A 20,520-nucleotide genomic window follows, 5' to 3' on the forward strand; every position below is an offset into this window, starting at 1 on the left:
CTGCCCTCTGTAGGTAGAAAAGCACCTTCTATAATCTCAATGGCATTGCCAGCATAAAAACTTCTACAGCATAAGAAGTCCATCAATATGTTTCCTCTTTTTACATAGTGGAAAATGTTCCCCTTTTATATATTTGTTTAATACTTTTGGGTTCATACATAAGCAAGAGGTTGTTTCCTTGCAATGTGAGGGCTGCCCACTCTGCTAGTTCCTTTACTCGCAGTATGATTCCCAGAGCAGCAAAGCCAGTTCTGCTCCTCTCTTTAGCATCTGCCTCAGTGCAAAGGGAGCTTTTGCAGGGATAGGAATTGTGGCACAGTCAGTCTCTTTTGTCTTTGTTCTCTACTCTGGGAATTTTCCTCTTCTTTGATCTGCTGACCACATCTTACTCTGACAAATTGTCTGCCATTGCGGTGGCAAGTCAAATGGTCTTGTCTCCTCCACTCTTTAACTATGGCATTTGGTGCATTTCTCCCTTTCCTGTAGGGGCTGTGTGGCTGTGGTGTGTGGACGGGATGAGACCAGATGGTTTTGTAGACCCTTTGGACAAAATGTTGCCTGCAGACCATGGGCACAGAGTCCCAGGAAGCCCCTTCCAGTCTTGTGTTCCTTTTCTAGGGAAGATGCTCTTGAATTCTTCTTTAATTTTTTTCATCTTCTGCCCCACTTAAGTGTGGCCTGGTTTTTACTCAATTTTAGGTGCTCTTTTCCCCTGGTAGAATTATACACTTCTCATACCATGCTGAGCTAATTCATACTGAGGGCATAAGTCCCAGGTTGTAGCCATTCACTTTCTGCTACCCAAGCTTTTCCTTTTAGTGTCAGTGATACTGGTACCACATTGGCTGCTCCAACAAAATGCACCTTAAAACAAATAAACATCTCATTTGTTCTTGGATTGACTCAATAGTAGCTTTGCCTTTTGCTGCTGTGAAGAGTTCATCTGGGCTAGTGGAGCTGTTGTCTTTTATATGCTGAGCATGCTGTTTAGGTGCTTGCAGGCCCTGCAAAATTGTATAATCCATTGATGTTCTTGCAGCTTTTCCCAGATATTAGGCAATATCTTGGCCTGAGTTGGTGTCTGCAGTATGTGTAGTTTTACTTGGAGATACACATATGTTTCTGTCTTGGGTCTCTCTTGCAGTATTTTGGGATCATGATCATGTCTACCATGTTGGAGCACTGTCTACCCACCAGGTGCTTTTTTTGGACTGGGTGACTTCTGTGACTTGGCAACTTGTAGTTGCCCGGTCAAGGGTTCCTTCTCTAGTAATCTTTCCCTGATTGGACACAGCACTCTTATTCTGGATTAAAATGACTATACTCTGTGATAAAAGTGTAACTGGCACATGAGTGGAAAAGTGACAGCAGCAGTGGCCAAGTCCACGTGCCTGCCACCCTTTTCTGACCCAAACTGGGTCATTCCAGCCTGCAGCCTGAAAAGGTTGCTGTATGCTCTGGCAGCTGTGGCAATTAAAGCTGCCACCACTTTGCCACTTTAAAATTTCTGAACATACAAGGAGCCCTGCAGGCTAGATGACATGGTCTGTCACATTGGATCATGCCAGCACGAGGTTGGCCCATGGCTGAATCCAGCACAGAGCTGGGCCAGCATAAGAGGTTGACCCCACAGCAGACCACACCCTAGATCAGACCCATGGACTGACCGCACACATAGGATATGACCTGCAGCCCTCCCATACCCTTCATCCAGTCTGCAGGGCCAGTTGGTTGGGCAATGCTGGTCTGGACAATGTTATCATCACAGGCCAGATGTTCGCTGCCTGCCAACCTGGTGTACCTAGTGGCCAGGCCCTGTAATATCACCTGCTGCCACAGCCAGTTTGACAGAACTGCTCTCATGTCACCTGCCTGCTGCTTGGAACCAAGTAAAAAGCTGGATACATGACTGTAGTAATCATGATGTATATCTGAACCCAGTGTGTTTTGTTTAGGATCCTAACGGAGATTTGTTTTTGTTTTTTAATCAGGGATCAAGTTACTCCCCACAGAATTGCAGGATTGGCTTTTTAGCCAGTTGCTGACTCTTCTAAGGTTTCACCTGTTTTCTATGCCCTCTACTTCAAATCCTCTTTCACATGGTTCATTCCCATGGGGATGGTAGCACTCCTCCAGTTCCATTCAGCATTGTTAGCCTCCTCTGCCCGAGTGACCAGAGAACCATTAAGCACATTTGCTTGCCTTTGAACTGGTACTCATTGCTTCCACGTTTTTTCTTAAATATATTCTATGTTCCAGATCAAATCAACCAAATCAATTCCAAATCATATCAACTGAGCAGAACTTAATCGTTCCAAAAACCTTTCTAAATACCATGTATGGCGCTACAGTTGGCAAGTATCCTCCGTCCCAGGCTCTCCCCCTGGGACTTCAGATACTCCCAAATCCATTGGCAGGCATCTTACATGCAGGCCTAAGCCGGGAGGTCTTAGGATTCAGATACTCCCACTTGATCTTAGTCCACAAGAGGCCGAGACACTTGATCTGCACATACTCTAGCACTGTTTGGCTTCCTTCCAGCTGTTTTCCAAAATGCCTGGGAGTTCAGGCTCTGGTGAGGCTCTTCAGTGCAACGTTTTTCCGGTCAGGGTATTTTCTTAGTCCGTTTCCTCCTGGTACCATGTGACATGCACATCATTCAGGGCTTGCAAAGGGTTTGCTCTGCTTTGTGTCCAGTTCTGTCCGGCTGTGGATAGTAACAATAGCTTCGTAGTGTCTTGCCCAGAATCTCTGTCTGGGAACCTTACCCCATAAAGGTGCAGGCCCTGCTACTCTGCAGCGTACAGCCCCAGGTGAGGTCTCACAGGAGAGGTACACCCCACTGAGTTAGGCCATGCCAGCATGTACCATGCCTGGTGGCCATAGGCCAATTAATGTACAGCCAGCTGGGCACAAGCCCAGGGGTCCCTACCAATTTGGGGCCCCAGCATCCTCATCAGCAGGGAAGTGAAAGCAGGGTTTTAAACTGGGCACTTAAAGTGAGTAGGGTGTGTGCCCATCTGAGTCTGTGTGTGCACACATCTGTGTGTGTGCCTGTGTTCATGTCAGGGAGAGTGTGTTTGTGTCTGTGTCCATGTGCAGAGAGTGAGTAGAGTGCATGCCTGTCTGTGCCCGTGTGTGCATGTGTCTGTGTGTGCATGCCTGGGTGTGCATGCCTGTGTTCATGGCAGGGAGAGTGTGTTTGTGTCTGTGTGTCCATGTGCAGAGTGAGTGAGAGTAGAGTGCATGCCCATCTACATGCATGCCTGTGTGTGCGCAGCTGTGTGTGTGTTTGGCCATACTGGGGGAGGGAACTGGGGAGCAGGGAGAAGAGGGGGGCATGTGCCCCTCTACCCCCAGCCTGGCCGGGGCCACCTAACCTCCCCTGCCAGCACCAGGAGGGGAAGGGGCCAGGTCCCATGGGGGTTTCCAATTTTGTGTTTGCCAAGGGCCCCAGTACATCTTAATCCGCCTCTGCTGGGGGCACTACAGCACCATGCGTCTCAGGGCAGATGCAGCAAGGAGACCACTAGTTACTGGGCTGGCCTCTGGTTGGGATGTCTGGAGGTAAGCTGTGCGGGGATCAGAGTGAACTGCAAGAAGAGAAGTTTCCTGTGCTGTGGTCCATCCGCTAGGATGTACCAGGGGAACTTGGCTGCCCCAGCAGCAAACATCCCCAGCTCACACCTGGCCTGTTCACTCCCCAGAAGAGAGGCTGCTGGGTGGGAGCCATGTCAGGGCAGCATGCCACTGCCATCCTTGGCACAGTGCTGCCTCCCACAGTGCTGAGAGGAGGAGCTGGGAGGAGCCTCCATCCACAGGAATTTGCCCTGGGAGGAAGAGGGGAAGTGTGTTGACTGCCAGGAAGCGTCTCTGCAGCAAAAGGCCAGTGCAGACTTGTGCTGGGAGAGTTACTGCCTCTCTGAGCCCTGTCCCTGCCCCACCCTGGGGGGAGGCTGGGATTCACACAGCATCATAGGCTGAGCTGGGAGGAACAGAGGCTGAGGATTGTAGATGGGTCTCTGCCTGCAGAGACTTACAACTCTGTTGCCCTGCTAAAGGGATGGTTTCTTTAGCGGGGTAGCAAGGAGACAGGAGACAAGCAGTGTCAGGTATTACCTTGACCTTGGAGCGGCGCCAGCAGGCTGAGAGCAGCAGTGCATCTGGCTGAGTAATCCCCAGCAGCAGCTGCTCTGCTCCGGGCTGCTCCGACTCACTGGAAACTTGGAAGACTCTCAGAGCTGTGCCCGGATGGGAACATCAGGGAGCCATTCCTCCCCTGGTGCACCGTGAGCATCCACGTCTCCAGACTCCCCAGCAGAGCACTTGGCAGCTGCTGGCTTTGAGGCCTTGGAGACAAATGTCCCTGACAGTTTGCAACCCAAGGGCCCCCTCCTACCCCAGGTGCCCTTCCTCTACAGCCCTGAGGCACTGTGCCCAGCCCTGGGAAATACTGCAGAGGAGAAAGGTGGGGCTGCAGGGAGGGATCCCTGCAACAAGCTCTGGATTAACTCTTCCAGCCCGAAGGTAGTGCACCTCTCCCCACCTAGGGGGTGGGAGATCCCGGTGGCGGTTAATAAAGTCACTGAAGATTAGACCATCTTATCCCCCATCCCTTATGCCCACACCCTGAGAAGGCACTGGGCATGCCTTTCTAGCTGTCCCTTTCTGGGCCACATTACAGCTTTTCCTGCCTATTTGCACCCTAGCTAATTTCTGGCTCAAGGGAACTTGGGTCTTGCAATATCCTGTGCCAAATGTCCCTCTGTTAGGTGGATTTGGCTGTATCTTCACCATCCTCTGCTACTGATTTCTGTCAGTAGGACTGGTCACAAACTCCTCCAAGACCGCTTCAGGCTGGACATAAGGAAGAACTTCTCTACTGTCCGAGCCCCCAAAGCCTGGAACAGACTGCCACCAGAGGTGGTGCAAGCACCTACTCTGGACTTCTTTAAGAGACATTTGGACATTTATCTGGCTGGGATCTTTGACCCTAGCTGACTTCCTGCCCCTGGGGCAGGGGGCTGGCTCGATGATCTTCAGAGGTCCCTTCCAGCCCTAATGTCTATGAAATCTATGAAATCTGTTCTGGTGGTCAGGATGGGTCTGGGCACCTTCCTCTGGCCCTAAGGATTACCCATCTCCCTCTCAGGGCGGTCACTGTGAACTGAAAGGCATCTCATTACTCTCATGAGGTACCCCCCCGCTCCATCAGAGAAGAAAGCAAAGTGGGTCATGGGACATGTCCAGTCTGGGATCTTGGTCTGTGGTGAAGAGCGGGGGTGTTAGCCCTCCAAACTACAACTCCCAGGAGGCAGTGTAGCACCTTAAGGAAATGCACCTGGTTTGTCTGGGCTACTCTTTAGCTGTTGCAGGTTAGTGCAGTTGGCAACCTCTCTGCGAACATTACATCCTTTCCCTTGCACCTCTACCATGAAATTTGGTGAAAATTGCTGTGACAAAATTGTAGCCTTGGCTGTCTTTAATTAAGGGCATGACAGGGCTACCTGAATGGAGGCACCAAGCTGAGAAGAGGGGATGGAGGCTGAGGGAGCAAGTCAGGCGAGACGCTTGGGTGGAGCAAAGGGAGGTAGACTGAGTGCCAGAGGTAGAATGAATAAGGCTTTGCAGAGCTGTTGCCCCTTTCATCTGAGGATCTGCAAGCCACTCGGAGCCAGGGGTTGGCGTCAGCACACCCAGTGTGCGTGTATTACTGAGCTGTGCTATTTTTTTATTACCAACGCTTGCAGATTGTGCTGTGGGGTGCACTCATGTTCACACGACTTGCCCAAAGGTGGTAACAGTGAGTCAGTGGCTGCAGAAGGAAAAGTACCCCTGTGTCCTGGCCCTCAGTGCCTTGTGCTAACCACTAGGCCTCACTGCATCGGAGAAGAGAGATGAGGGGAGGTGGCTGAGACTGTTTTCACTGTTTTCCTTTGTTCTTGGATGTTCATGTCTTGTTCTTAAGAACAAGGATCTGTGACTGTTTTGGCCAGCTCCTCTTTTAGGCCCCAAAAGAAGCCCCCTGCTAGTACCCGGATGGAGGCTGGGCCCATTCTGGCCCCAAATTTTTTGTGTTTCAGGAGCTCTAGAAGGACGTTGTCTGTCAAACTCAAACTTGCTTTGCAGGAAGAGCTTTGAGGGACTGTCAGAGTGGAACGCCTGGGCAAGGGCAAGGATGGTTCAGGATGTGGTTCCAACATTGGACTGGGTTGCAAAGGCTCACAGACCTGTGGAGAGGGGCAAGGGCCAGTGTCGCATAGCCAAGCTCCTGCAAACTTTTCAGGGGTGGGGAATTCAACCCCTGGATTTGGAATTTGCAAGTAGCACCACTGTTGTTCAACCAGAACCCTGCAGTCGAGCACTGAGAGGTCCCCAGCACGAATCTGAATTTCCGTTCTGTGAAACTCTCTTTATTGTCAGGGGAGTCTGGGGCCCGTGTGTCAATTCATGTCAAACCCTGGAACACTTGTGCTAACTAGGTTTTACTTGTTTGGTTTTTGTAGCTCCATCAGCTTACCTCTTCTCTGATAAGCCGGCAAGACTTCCTGGAGAAAGCGTGCTTGCTGATGGATACAAATTTCTTAAATTAATAAATGATCAGCCACAGGCCAACCTTTCTGACCTTCTTCAGACCTCATACATAAGCATAAAAAGCTCTGTCCCCAAACTCACATTATTTTTTGAGGTCACTTTTAAAATTCGCATGACAGCAAATCCAGATAATGCCCTTACAAATGTGTGATCAATCTGATTGACCCAGAGCATTTAAAAATCCCAAGACTTGGCTTAAATAGCATGAAATTTCAATCAGAATAAACATGGGCTTCTTATGGGCTTCTTGTAATTTGTCTTTTGGTTTTTTGAGCCAGCAGGGACCATATTTGTCACGCTTTTCTCCACAGCTGCAAGAAGAATTTACGTTAAAAAAAACCCAAAACAGATCAAAGCTAAGATTCTCACATAGCCATGTGACTCCAGAAGATGGGGCTTTAAATACAAACCACTGATCAAGAGGAAAGCTTTATTAATATAGTCTTTTAGCTGCTGGCCACTGTGCACTGTCAGATAAATACAACATTTTAAAATCAACGCTGCATCATAATGTGTATGCAAAATTGAAAAATGAAAGGAAAAAACACTAAAAAATCCAAAGTTAGTTCTAAGCTGCACCTGCTAAGGCAAAATGGAATGGTAATTGGCACAGGTTAGGAACACATTGCTTCACAGAGGTCATTGTGAGCCTTTCTTCCAAATGCCCTGAGAGTTGTCACTGGTGTGAGGGCATAGATCTGCAGGGGAGGCATGGCCGGAGCATGGGGCCTAGGAGCTCCCAGCTCAATACCTGACTCACTGGCTGGATAGGCCATCTCTGCGTGCTTTGGTTTCCTGCTTCGTAAGTCCCAGATAGCCCATCCTTGCCTCCCAAGGGAGGTGCAGGCATCCTTAATTAGAGTCTGGGTACCATTAATAGTGGATTAGTCACCCAGGTTTTACTAGTTGGTTGGGCAGAGCAGTGGAGCTATCCTGGGCTAAACAGGTCTTTTCTCATCACATTTGAAAAGGAAAGTAGGGGTAGGCCTGGCTGTTCGTACTTGTCATTGCAATTTCTCTGCACATCTGTAGTATCTCTCGTCCTGCAGCATATGGAGCATTGCAAGCTCCACTTCTATACTGGAGGCCTTTCAAGGGACAAGGGCTCTCTGGAAGTGATGCTGAGGGGAGCAAAGTAACTGTTCTGGCTCTCTGGCTGGAATGGATGCGATGTGCTGTTCCCTGTATCACAGCAGTGCCCTGCATCTGCACTTTGTTAGAGACAGCCTGTATCCCACAGAGATACAGGCAAGACAGACCTAGAGTGGCTAGGCAGAAAGGATGGTTCTCCCTGGGTTTTAGCTGGGCCCTGATTCAGATGGGCTGCATTAACCTGTCCTTGTTGTAGGTTTCCATCAGCATGTGGGCTAAGATCAAGTGTAGGTAGTATTTGAAGTCCCGGACTGAAGAGTGGGATGAAAGATGCTCGCTGGTTGTAGTGCCATACATGGGTGTTTAGAACGATTGTGTTCTGCCTGCTCAATTGATACGGTTTTGGAACAATTGAGTTCTGCTCAATCAATATTGCTGGGATCCTTTGACCCTAGCTGACTTCCTGCCTTTGGAGCAGGGGGCTGGACTTGGCTTCCTGCTCTTGGGGCAGAGAGCTGGACTTGCTGATCAATCTTCAAGGTCCCGTCCAGCCCTAATATCTATGAAATCTGTGACATCTATGAACATGATTTGGAACTGATGTGGCTAATTTGACCTGGAACACAAAACATATTATATAAAAAAGAAAAAGAAAAACAAAAAACGCAGCCCTGATTGTAAGTGCCTCCAGGGGCATGTGGACCTCAAGTCTCCAGGCTTGGGGCTGGACATAGGATGCTGCCAAAAGACTTTGGAAATATCTGAAGCCCCTGTTGGGAGTGGAAGATGTTTGTAGGGCCACTTACGGTTGTGGACTGACTCATGGATTTGGACTTGATTTGGCTGGGAACTCAAAAAATGTCTTTAAAAAAAAAAATCACAGTGAAATGGCTCAATATCACCACTCGGCTTTCCCTGGTGCCATCACCTCAGGCCATGGGCAGAGAGGCTGTTCAGCTACCCAAACCCACCACTGCCCCCAGAGGAGACTGCATGGGAGGGACTGTCTGGTGCCTGAGGCTCCCAGGCCCGGCTACACCCATAAATCACCCATGCTAGTTTGCACAACTGACAAGGTGTGGCAGGGCAGGGGCTGGCTTTGCCTCCTTGGCTTTCCACCTTAACACAGAAAGGAAGCTGGGGCCGCCAAGGCCTCACCTGCTTAAGGTGGAACTGGCGGACCTGCTCGGGCTTAAAACCGGCTTCTGCTGTGACTTCGGTTGCTATGAAGAAGGGTGTAACCCTGTCCCGCTGCAGCCCTGGAAAGTCCTGCCCCAGGAAGGCAGGGCATGGACAGGGACAGAGACCGGGGCAGGGGTAGCGTGGGCTGAGGGTGTCCCATGCTATTTCTCCAGAGCAGCTGGGACTAAGCAACTCCCCCAGGAGTGCAGAGGGAGGATCCAGCAGCTGGCCCCACCTGTGCTCCTGACAAACACGCTTTGCTCCCTGGGAGACTTAGCTTGGCACCAGGCTTGGAAGAGACAGAAGGGAGAAAGGGAAACTGGACTGGTGGCCTGGGACAAGCAGACGTCCCCCTCCCCCCAGCTCTAAGGGACAGCGAACCGGGCTCCCTGCCCACCCGGGACCATGCAGGAGAATAACTTCTTCTTTTCGGCTTTGCAGCCCGAGGCGGGCGTGTGCTCCCTGGCGCTGCCCTCGGACCAGCAGCTGGACAGAAAGAGCAAGGTGACGCAGGATGCAGCGCTGCTGAAGAGTGCCCGGGTGCAGGAACAGGTCCGCATGAGGATGTTGCAGAACAACCAGGCAGCCAACAGGGCCAACAGCACTGAGGGCAAAGGTAGGCAGGAGGGTGCGGGCAAGGGTGTGGGCCTCACAGCTGTGGACAGAACCAGTAGTTACATGGGGGGGACATCTCAGTGGGCAGCTGGCTTTGACCCAGGGCACTGCCCCTCTCACCCATCATCTCTGGTGAGGATGAGGCTGGGTGGGGACTGGGAGTCGGGACACCGGGGTTTGGCTCTGAGCTGTACCCGGCCACCACAGGCAAATCACTTCTCTTTTCTGTGCCTCAGTTTCCCCATCTCTGAAATGAGGCAGAGTGTGGTCACCTGGCTCACAGGGGTTATGTGAGGCTCTGGCAGTCAGAGTCTGTGTGGTGTGGCTCCCGGCTGGGTAATCATTGCTATCATTCCCATGCTAATGGGGGCACTCCCTCCCCAAATATGTAACCTGGAGTGTCTGAGGGGTTGGCTGTTATTTATTCCCAAGCCCTGATGCATGGCTGAATGTGCTGTGGGTGTCGTGGGGCAGCATCGCTCACCAGCCTAGGGAGGCAGCAGGGGGGACTGTGATGGGGGACGGGGAAGCAGAACTTCTGCCCGGACCCCGGTGTCAAAGGAAGCAGGATGCAGGGGTGAGCTTGTACCCACCTCATCAGGAACCCAGCTCCCCTGTGGGGCTCAGGTAACACAAAGCAAGGAGCTCCCACCTGTTGTTGCTGCTTCTGCATTTAGACACTCCCTCCTATCCCAGGGAGTCCAGCCCACACTTTGTCTCAGTCCCTGCCTCTCCCTAGAGCCTTCCCTCGGACACAGTCTCTGTTTTTGCACCAGCCCTGGTTGTCTCTTAGGGCTGTTGCTCTCCTCCTCATACACAACTGCTTGGCCCTGGCCCAGAGGGCACAAAGACCTCCTTCCTCCTCAGCATAGCCAGAGGATGAGACAAAGTCGGGGAGGCAACCTGTGGAGTAGGAGGCGGCTGTGTACACAGAGAGCTACCTCCCCGGCAGCTCTTGACCGGGGCCAGGGGACTCCCAGGATGGTGGAATTCATGCATTTTCAGGGTGGTGGAATTTGTCTTCTTCAGCATTTAAAAGCTCATGATTTTGTCCCCAGGGGAAAAAGTCTTCCCTTGCTGCTAAATGAGCCCCTCTCACCCTCAAGACCAATAGTAGATGTCTCCCAGTTTCTTCCAAAGCTGCGTAGCACAGGTCTGTCCATGGGTGGTGTGGTGTGGTGGGTGGAGGGGAGAAGGGAGGTGGGAGTTACACTGTTTTCTTTCACTTTATTCAGGGAACATCTGGATTTGGTGCCAAACTAGGAGATGGAGGTAGGGAGAAGATGAACCCCAAATCTGAACCCTCAAACCCTGCCTGATGTAGCTCTGAGATGTAGTTAGCTGCGTTAGTCTGAAGTCAAGTAGCTGTGTCGGGAAAGCCCACTTCCCATAGTTCAGCAGGCATCAACCAGGAGCTGTTTGCCTACTGCCAGAGACCAGGGCCGTGGTAGACTTGGGTGGAAGGGCTGGTTGTTGACTTGCCACACCAGGCTCCAAGCTGGCCCTCATAGACCTGGCACGGTGTACTAGGCTTGTCAGTGCCCCATGGGATCCTCCCCTCCTGCTCTCCCCACCCCTGGCCCCTGCTCATGTTCATCAGCGTGTCTCCAACACTAGCTGAGATCCAGGCCAGGGGCACAGTCTCCGGTTCACTCTGGTCCCCCAATTCACCTGAAAAACACTGAGTGGAGATGGCACATGAGGAGTCCCACTCAGTGGTTTCTGCTTAGTGTTCATGTGCCTTGACAAAATATTTAGGTGCTACTGAATTGGTCAGCTGCAGTCTCTAGACTGGTTTTTGGCTGAGGGGCTAGAGAGGAACTGCCCTCCTGCCCTGCTCCCTCTTGCTGCCTGGTTCCTCCTCAGAAGACCAGCTTCTCTAGTTTTTAGAGCCCAGGACTGTGAGTCAGGAGGCCCCATTGCTCATTCCTCTTCCCCTGAGTGATCCTTCCCGCAAAGGCATGGTAGGTACAGCATGTCACTCTGTCACTGCACGCGCACTTCGGACCCCTCCACACAGGGCAATGGTGAATCAGGCCCAATGGTTCTGGATTCTGCAGATATTTTCTGTGTTTGCAAACTATGGGACTTAGGCCTGACTTAAGGCAGGCAGCCAAGGTTAGATCGGATTCCACTGGCAGCCTAACCCCAACCTACCCCAGCTCACGTCCTACAGCCTGTGCAAAGCAGTGCCTCTTACTTTGGGTTTAGCTCCGTTCCTCCGTTTCCCACCCTGCCCAATGCAAATTGACTCACAGAGACACTGTAAGCGATGATTGATGTGGTGGGTGATTATCATCTGCACTAAGACTAGATGCCTCCATCCCAAACTAGAACCCCACTGTGCTGGGATTGATGCCTGCCAAGGGCTCTGAGCTTCTTGGATGAAACGCAGATGAAAACAACTGTGTCTCATTGCCTCTATATGTCCTCCCCTGCTGTCTCCTCCCCAGCAGATGAGCAGTTGCCCTGCCCATGTGGGACTTTCTTCATGATTTATCTCTTTGCTCTCTCACTCAGAATCTAATTAGCAGGGCTGGGCCCACACCCTGACCTGTCATTTTCTTCTCATGGATGTAAGAAGCTGCTCTTCTGCAGCCTGAAGCTCCTAAGAGCTGCTGTGGTGCAGCCTGGCAGGCTTCTCTGAAGCTGCTTCTTTCAATGAGCTCCATGCAGGACATCAGCATGCCTCAGCACACGGCCACAGAGAGGCTCGTACACCTCAGGCTCAAACAGGCTGGCTATTGAACCCCCAGCATGGGAAGAAGCCCCACTGGCTTGTCCCAGTACGTGTAGCTGCCACAGGAGGAAGTCAAGCCTTGTGTCACCTAGTACATTCCAGACATGCATGTATAGTCATGCACACACGCACACACACGTGCACACAGACACACTCAGAGCCTTGACAGGCCTCTCAGGCAGGAATGCACGCAGGCTACCACACCCCTTCCTCCCCTGCTCCCATATTCTTCAGGGCTGAGGCGGAAGAGCATTTGACTTCAAATTACCCTCTGTTTTCAGTCTAAGACTTGGTAGCAGCCATCCATGGAGGCAGGGCACTGGGTGTTTGTCTACATGAGGACAGGTGGCAGAGGTTAGATTAGGTTCCATTAACATATGGAAGATACAGCTAAAAACTAAACTCGTCTTCTTCCTAGCATGGATTCAAGGGGACAGCTTTTCACTGCCCAGGCTGCAACATGGGCGGCTAAGCTGAGGTGAAAAGCTTGTGTCCTAGCTGGGAATAAATCCAGGCTTGGCTACCATGTGTTTGCCAAACCTGAGCTCATGTCTGCCACCTCTCCTGACCTAAAGCAACCCCCTGTCATCTCTGACTCCAATCAGGTGCCAGAAGACATTGCCCTAGCCTCATGCTTGCAGGAGGGGACATTGTCTCCTGCTTGGTTGAGAGAGGTATAGGGAAATCATGTTCCAGCTCCTCAGCCCATGCACCCACCTGCCCCTCCAGGTGTTTCTTCTCATGGCTGCGTGGATGTAGAGTCCCTGGTTGGGGACTGGAAGGTGCATCACATCCAGGGGTGGGGCTAGAGGAGCTGGGCCAGGAGGAAATGGCTTGCTGGGGAGCAAGAGATCCAGACCCCCAAGGGCCTGCCTGGAATGTCTGCAGGGTGACAGTGCAGGGGTGCAGGCCTCTTTCCTTAGCTTCAGGAGCCTGCTGCCTGCCATCACCATGTAGGGAGATCCACGGCACAGCTGGGCTAGCCCAGGGCTTTGCATGCGATTGGATGCAAGTTGGCTCAGAGCTCTTGAAAGCTGAACATCACAGTGGAGCCAGGACTGCAGCGACTTGCAGCCAGGGCTGTTGTCAAGGGCTCACCCCTATCCTGAGATAATGGTCGGCCCTACCAGTGCAACCACATCTCTGAGGCATCCCCCAGTCACAGCTTTTCTCCTGGGAAGGAAATCCAGTTGGGCTCTGGCATGAGGCTGGGCCTCGGTAGGGGACAGAGGAACACTGGAGACCCTAAAGACTTACCTCCCACTCCCCCATTTGTTTCCCATCACCACAGGGCTGGGGGGTAGGAGAGAGAGAGCCTTTGGCCTTGGGAAGTGTTTGGGAAGGCCCTGGTAGCCTGTGTGCGTTCCAGTCCAGCGGGTCTGTAGGCAGGAGAGCCTGATGGTGGAGTGACATGAGGCCTGAGATGTGTCACACGTGTGCTGTGCAGAGCTGGAGCCCTCCTGATGCTGAGGGTTCACTGATGTCTGCTCCTGTGACTCTGAGTCCTAGACCCACTCCCTCATCTCAGCAGGATTCCCTTGGATTTTATACTGTTTACATCAGGCCTGGTCTTGCAGCTGTCAGTCAAGCCGCTTCCTAATGTTTAAGTGCCCAATCTGAAGCCCACTGAAATCAGTGGGAAGCCTCCCATCTGCGGTTTTCTCCTGTGGGGAATTGGGCCCTGACATAGGAGTGCCAGAGGTGGCTGGGCCGTGGTGCCTGACCTATCTGATGTGCTAGAGCAGGCATCTCCCCTCCCTGGATGTGCTGTGTTCTCTGGACTTTGTCACATGCTCAAGGGTTAAGCCAAGGGTTATACATGCTTCATAAAACAGTGTGTTAGGGACAGTCAGAATGACAAGGTGCTTCATCAGCCCAGCCAGCCATCGTCCAGACAGGGTGTGGGCAGGCCAACCCACTCCAGCAGAAGCAAGGAGGGGCAGCAAGGAATGCACTGGTGATTCATACTGCCTTCGTTGGCTTGCTGGGCATGGCGGGAGCTGGAGGCTGCCCTTTGGTGCTGTGCTCTGCCTATTGCTGAAGCCCTAGTGCTCTCTTCTGGGATACCTCAGTCATGGGGTGCAATCCCCTACTGCTCCCAGGCTGGGTCTCCATACAGCTCTGCCAGGGCACCTCGGTCTTGGTGGGTAACACTCTCTGCCATTCCAGCCATTCCTCACACTTTGCCAGTAACTGCTCCTTGCTCTTTTCTGTTCCTCAGTGTCATAAGTGACCTCCCTCTGGGGCTGGCATGTTCTCATTCTACAGGAATCTCCCTGCCTGGTGTGAATGCCAAGCTGGGACCCACACAGGCTTCAGGGATGGGAGATGTGAAGGCAAGCAGGAAAATGCCATGTATAGCAAGTGCAGGGCAATCACCCAGAACACTTGGAAGTGCCATTAGATGAACTTGGCCAGCAGTCTCCCCAAAGCTATCAGTGCCCCTGGACCATGGGTGGCCTCCCCAAAAGCTCTGGGCACCCTGAGCCCTGGTGGCTGTCATAGCTGTACACTCACTCAGGGGGTGGGGGGGGGAGGTTGGGGGCTCTGCTCTCTTCCCCAGTGAGAGAAGGAAGGATGCTCACACTGTAGGCTGAGTTCTGCTTTCTGATAGCACATGTGGCGGTAGCATGCCACATACACCTGCGCTACATGGGCCTTTGACCTTGAAGTGTTTTTTGCATTGCCGCTGAATGTTGTGAACTATTGGCAAGATAACAGAAGAGCCTGGCAGGTGGCAGAAGCCTCTGGGTTTCCTTCTCCTTTCCAGTGGCAGCCCTTACCCTCCCAGGGTCTGGGAAGCTGTGAGACTTAAAGCAAGCCTGCACCTCCTGGCCTCTGGCAGTTTGTGGTCCATCCCTGGGGCTGTGTTCCTGGCACTATCAGTTGTGCTGTGTACCCAGCGATAAGCAGCCATTCCACCTGTGTTGGCAATGAGTGCACAAAGAGTCCCTGCCCCCTCAGATACTAACCACCACCCTGTGCCCTATCCCTCCTGCCACAGGCACTGTGCAACAGCCAGTTAGCATAGCAGGGCCACAGCATGGCCCGGCAAACACCACCAGCAGGGTGCTGCTATAGTGGGTAGGGGAGGCTGCAACTGGCCTTTCCTTGCAATAGGTCTGCAGCCAAACCCCCATGGGGTGCCACAGGCTTCCTCACCAGCTGGGACTCAGCTGGGTGTAGCCAGCACTGGGATAACCTCTGATTTGTGGGACATAGACTTATAAGGACTTCCCCTGGCTAGTTGAGGCAAAGGGGGAACAGTACCTCCTTCGTCCCCACTCAGCTGAGGACATTGCCACTAAAAGGCCCTCCCAGACCTGAGTGCCAGCTCCATCTGTGACAGCACTAGAGCACGTTCTAGCACAGCGCCCCTCACCAGAGCCATTCCCAGTCTAAAAACACAGATGCCTTTGATGGGCCAGTCTGAAACCTGCTGCTGGGAGGGCTCCCAGGCAGCAGGAAAGCTTTTCTCAGTGTCCGCCCAGGGATCTGGTGCATCAGCACGGTCCTGCCAATTGGTTTGGCTTCCTTCCCACAAAAGGGAAGACTTAACCCACATGTATGGTCTGAGTGGCACAGCTGGAAATGATTGACGGGGTAGTGGCAGAGCAGTTGCTGGGCTCCCTGTCCCATACTGAGGTTGGTGGCTGGCGAAGTAGGACATCTCTTTGCAGCCTTGCCCTCTGCTCTCTGGGCAGAGCTGGGGAAAGACAGGAACCATCCTACCCTGAGCATGGGGTCCCCACAGAGGCTCCTCAGTGGTGAAGTCGGCTGCTCTAACCTTCTCTGTACATGCTGGGGTTCCCATGGCTCTGTTTGTTCCTGCTGTAACCATGAAGGACCAGAGTGTGTTGGCTTCCAGCTCCTCCTGCTGGCTCCCCCCAGTTCTGGGACACTGGTGTCCAACTCACCCAACAGGGCCCCAACCCCGCACAGACTGACTCCCCAGCTGGTCTGCAGCAGTGTGTCGGAGCAGTGTGTTTACATAACGTCCCAGGCCTGCCTGGCATCTCTCAGACTGCTTGCTGTTGGGATGAAAGAAGCTGGCCAAACCTGAGCTCATGGCTGCCACCTCTCCTGACCTAAACCAACCCCCTGTCATCTCCTCTGGCTCCAGTCAGGTGCCAGAAGACATTGCCCTAACCTTGTGCTTGCAGGATGGGACATTGTCTCCTGCTTGGTTGACAGAGGCGTAGGGAAATCATGTTCCATCTCCAATAATGTATTCACCCTGGTTGGGGTGTGGTCTCTGGGACCTGGGGCTGGGCCAGGCAGCCTTGAGACCTGGGCAGCACTTGCTTAGTTGTAGAAGTTGGCAAGGTGGCACTTGATCCAGCCTGCCCCCCCCCCCCCCCACTTCCTGACCAGAACGTGCAGGCCTGGACTGTGCAAAGTCTTGCAGAGACCTGTCAATGCACCCCCTCCCTCACAGCCCTGCAGGTCTGTGTTGCCCGCATCCCTCTACCAGTATACCCCGGTATCAACCTGCAGTCATCTTTCCATCCCAGTTCTGGGTCCTGGTCCCCACTGAACTTCTCCAGTGCCCTCGGTCCTAGCACAGAGTTTTGCCTTTGGAGAGATGCTAATTGTATATAAATCTGGAATGGTCTGTCCAGTCTCAAGTCAAGAGTTTGCAGTTGGGACCAGACAGATGGGACCAACATGTAAGGTGGTATGCCAAAGCATGTATTCCTGTGAGTGGCAGTAAACTGCGACTGCTAATGCTTCAGGCAGGCTGTAGCCTTTTCGATTCTAGCTACCTTGAAATGAACTCAGTCACTTTTTCTTTTTAAATTGGGCTCCTTGCAAGTCAGGCCAATTCTGCATGAATGAATCCATTAAACAACCCCCAGTAATGACCATGATTTGGTAGTGTCCCAGATAAATAAGAGGAGAGATGGGCTGTGCCAGTGTCCCTGGCAGGGAAATAATTATTATTCTTCCTACGGGGGTATCACAAAAGGGTATTAGACTACATGGAGGCAGTGTTTTAGCAATGGCATGGGGAGTTGGCCTTGATTTGCGGCCTATGCTCCTTTCACTGCTGGAAAACAAAAGACCCAATTTCTGTTGGGTGGTCAGTAGGGCAAGTAACACCCAGCTGATTGGCTGCGTTGACTGGAATTGTTTCCAAAACAGACACCAATAAAACTGGTGGCTCCACATCTGTAGTTAGCTCCATGGGTGAAAGCAATTGTAAACGGTAGGTCAAGGGAATGGGGTAGATGTTCAGCATACCCCAGGACCTTTTTTGGTACCAAAATGGAAAAGAAGTGCTTGGCACCCAGAAATTCAGGTCTTATTTCCTCTGGCAGACGCCCCAGGCAGCTGGATTGCTGGGAAGAGGAAGACATCATACACCTAAGCTGCTGCTTGCATGAGAGGGGAAGGGATTTTTGTTCAGGCCACTTGAAACTTGAACTCAAAGCCTTGATAGATAAGCTGCTTTTGGCAAGGCTGATCGTTCGGGTAAGGTCTATGAGAGCTGGTCTGAGACCTCCCAGAACCCCCCAGCCAAGCTCAAGGAGACCAGAGGTGATCCTGATTACACTGATTTTCCCAGCAGCCAAAGGGCAAGGATGATTGATCTTAGGTCTCACTCAAACCAAGGTGGATCAGGAAAGGGATCTCAGAGCTCCATAGTAACATGCTGCTGTGAGCCAGAGGAGACACGGCTCCTGCCCCACAGGAACTTAGATTCTGCAGACCTGGAGCGGTTGCGTCACGGCTCCCTGCTCGATGGTCTGCCACTGGCAGACCTTGGCCTCTGAAGGAGCTGAAGCTGCTCAAACCCATTCCACTTATGACCCCGGCAGAGTCTTAGTGCAGGTCTCCCATGATGCAGCAGTGATTCCCGAAATAATCTGTCACCAGCTCTGCCGTGGCACTGATTCCCAGGCACAGGTGGGGCACCTCCCTTCCGCTTGCCAGGCCTCCTGCCAGCTCCAGACCTTCTAAAAGCCCTTTGTTAGGAGAGGGCTTGAAAGGGGAGTTGTGTACAAAGGGAAAGTATGTAGAAAACGGCAGGGGCGGGGGAGAGGGAACAGGAGCCAGATTAGCTTGGCTGTGCTGAAAGACCAAGTGTGTTTGGTTCGAGAACGCAAGTGTCTCCCAGGCAGGACTGCAAGACCCCAGCTTTGCTTGTGGGGACAGACCAGCCCTGTAGGCACAGCAGGGCTGGTGCAGAGACTGCCCCTTCCTCTGCTCAGTCCAGACTCTCAGCCCGGGCCCACTGACCTCCTGGTGATGGTCCCAGATCTCCAGCCAGCCCAGGTGCTCTGCCAACCTAACTCACAGTGGGAACGCTGTGTAGACCCAAGGCTGAGTACCAGCCCACTTCTGAGAGTGGGAGCCAGTCCACAACTCCAGACTGCATCCCCTGCCGTGAGCCAAAGCGCCAGGCTGCCCACACCCATCCAACTGGTGTCACACTCAGCAGAGTCTGCACGCTCTGGTCCCACTGCAAGGCTCTGAGTACATGGATCACTTCTGGTTCTGCTAAATACTGCCTGTCTTGTCTGTCTGTCTTTGTCCCGCAGGTGGTGGCTCCTCCCAAATCCAGTACAACAACACCCTGAAGTCCTCCTTCAGCTCCAGGTCCCAGACCAATGGCTTAGACCACAAAGGCGCTGTATGTATGAGCTCACCTGCTGGGTGTGGGTAGGCAGACCAACCCACCCATCTGTCTGATCTACCCTGTATACAACACATCCCTCTTACAGAATTTTGTATTATTGTAGTGACTGAAGTGTTTTCCCCTAGTGCCAGCTGAGGAAGGAGGAGAAGCAGAGAAAAGGGAGTGATCCAGTGACCCTTCCATGGCATAATAGGAAAACTGGGCTCACAGCAGCCTCAGGGTGCTCGGGCGACATTATATCTGAGCCCTTGTAGCACAGAGCAGCTAAATACAGGCCCATGGGGTTCCCTGGTTCTCAGATTAAATTCTGGCATGAACAGATGCCTGGCTTTCATTCAGTACAGCCAGGATTTTACCCTTTGTCAGTCAATCAAATGTGCTCAAGGTAGGAATTAAAAGATGCCATTAAAAAGAAAAAGAAAAAAGAAGAGTCCCATAAACTCAGGCTGGGAGCTGAGATTCCTGGTATGATCAATGATATCTGGTCTGCCAGCTAAATGATGGCTTCAGTTATACCTGTTCAGCCCCTATCTCCAGGGGATGATGTGGTGGAGGCTGCACAGGTACTGCTGAGGGCAGGATCTCTCCTGCTGGTGGCAGTGGTGGGCAGAAGAAGATTCTCCCTTAGCTATACAATCCCAGCCTGGTAGTTTGCTGGGCTGGAAGTTTTCAAAGAACAGAGCACTTCTGCTATTAAAATGGGATGCTGGTGACTCTGGTCTCCTCCTTCCCACAGCAGTATCAGCCAATGGCCAAGGACTATGGCACGATGAAGTCTGCTGGCTGGTCCTCCCGTTCAGCTGTGGACCTCTCATCCCACAGGAAAATGGCAGCCATCAGCAATGGTGGTGTGCCAAAGGTCTCTACCTATGTCACAAACTATGCCCCCATGCCAGCCACCCACATCTCGCGGCCAAACTCTTTCCATGAGCGGAGCTACCGGGGCCGGCAGAACTTCGACACCATGTCGCTGCATTCCTTGCGCCTGACAAATGGGCCGAGCAGCCCCACGCGTGCAGATGATCGCTACAGCATCATCTCTGAGCAGCTGGATCCAGTGGGCCATGGTTCCCTCTACAAAGGCAGGGCCGGTGGTGGCTTCACCAGGTCCTACACCTTCGAGAGGCAGATGAGTGCCGGTTCCAATGCTGGGATGAAGAGCCCAGTTGACTGGATGGATGGCATAGAGGCACCTCAAAACCGGACCATCCGTGCGCCTGCCATGCGCACTCTCCAGCGCTTCCAGAGCAACAACCGCTCACGCCTGAGCACTGGCTCCATCAGCGGCCTCCAGACGGGAGCCAGGAGCTCTTATGTGGGCACAGTAGAGCGCAGCTCCCGTGCCCCGTCTGTGCGCAGCCTGGGAGAGTCCAACCACCAACTGCAGGACCTGTGGTCCAGTGGGATGTACAATGGGCACCACACACTGATGTCCCAGCAGTCCTACTCTGGCGGGTGAGTGCTGGAGACAGACCCACGGCTGGTGTGTCCTGAGAAGCTGGCCTGGGGACAGGAACACACTGAAATTCCTGCACAGGGGATGTAAGGAAAGGAGCTTGCCACTCAGTGGCAACCCCTACAGGCTGGTGTTGAAGCAGTATGTCAGGCTTTGAAAAAGTCCCATCCTAGTTATTCATTTTTGGCCAGGGATTGA

General features: G+C 52.6%; 1 protein-coding gene across 3 annotated transcripts in view; it reads left to right on the top strand.

The window, feature by feature from the left end:
* Window positions 1–20,520, top strand: part of PKP3 (plakophilin 3) — a 48,303-nt gene that overhangs the window by 11,906 nt on the left and 15,877 nt on the right. For 2 of the 3 annotated variants that reach the window (XM_090032331.1, XM_090032329.1), the window contains exons 2-4: window positions 9,310–9,484; window positions 18,769–18,860; window positions 19,603–20,321. In XM_090032331.1, coding sequence (XP_089888457.1) covers window positions 9,427–9,484; window positions 18,769–18,860; window positions 19,603–20,321 — 869 coding nt within the window. In that variant the 5' untranslated portion in view covers window positions 9,310–9,426. The remainder of the gene's footprint in view (window positions 1–9,309; window positions 9,485–18,768; window positions 18,861–19,602; window positions 20,322–20,520) is intronic. The other variant, XM_090032330.1, reaches the window with a different exon arrangement.

The sequence above is a fragment of the Crocodylus siamensis genome, chromosome 2, assembly GCF_052110815.1.
Source record: "Crocodylus siamensis isolate JL-2025a chromosome 2, ASM5211081v1, whole genome shotgun sequence".
Lineage (NCBI taxonomy): Eukaryota > Metazoa > Chordata > Crocodylia > Crocodylidae > Crocodylus > Crocodylus siamensis.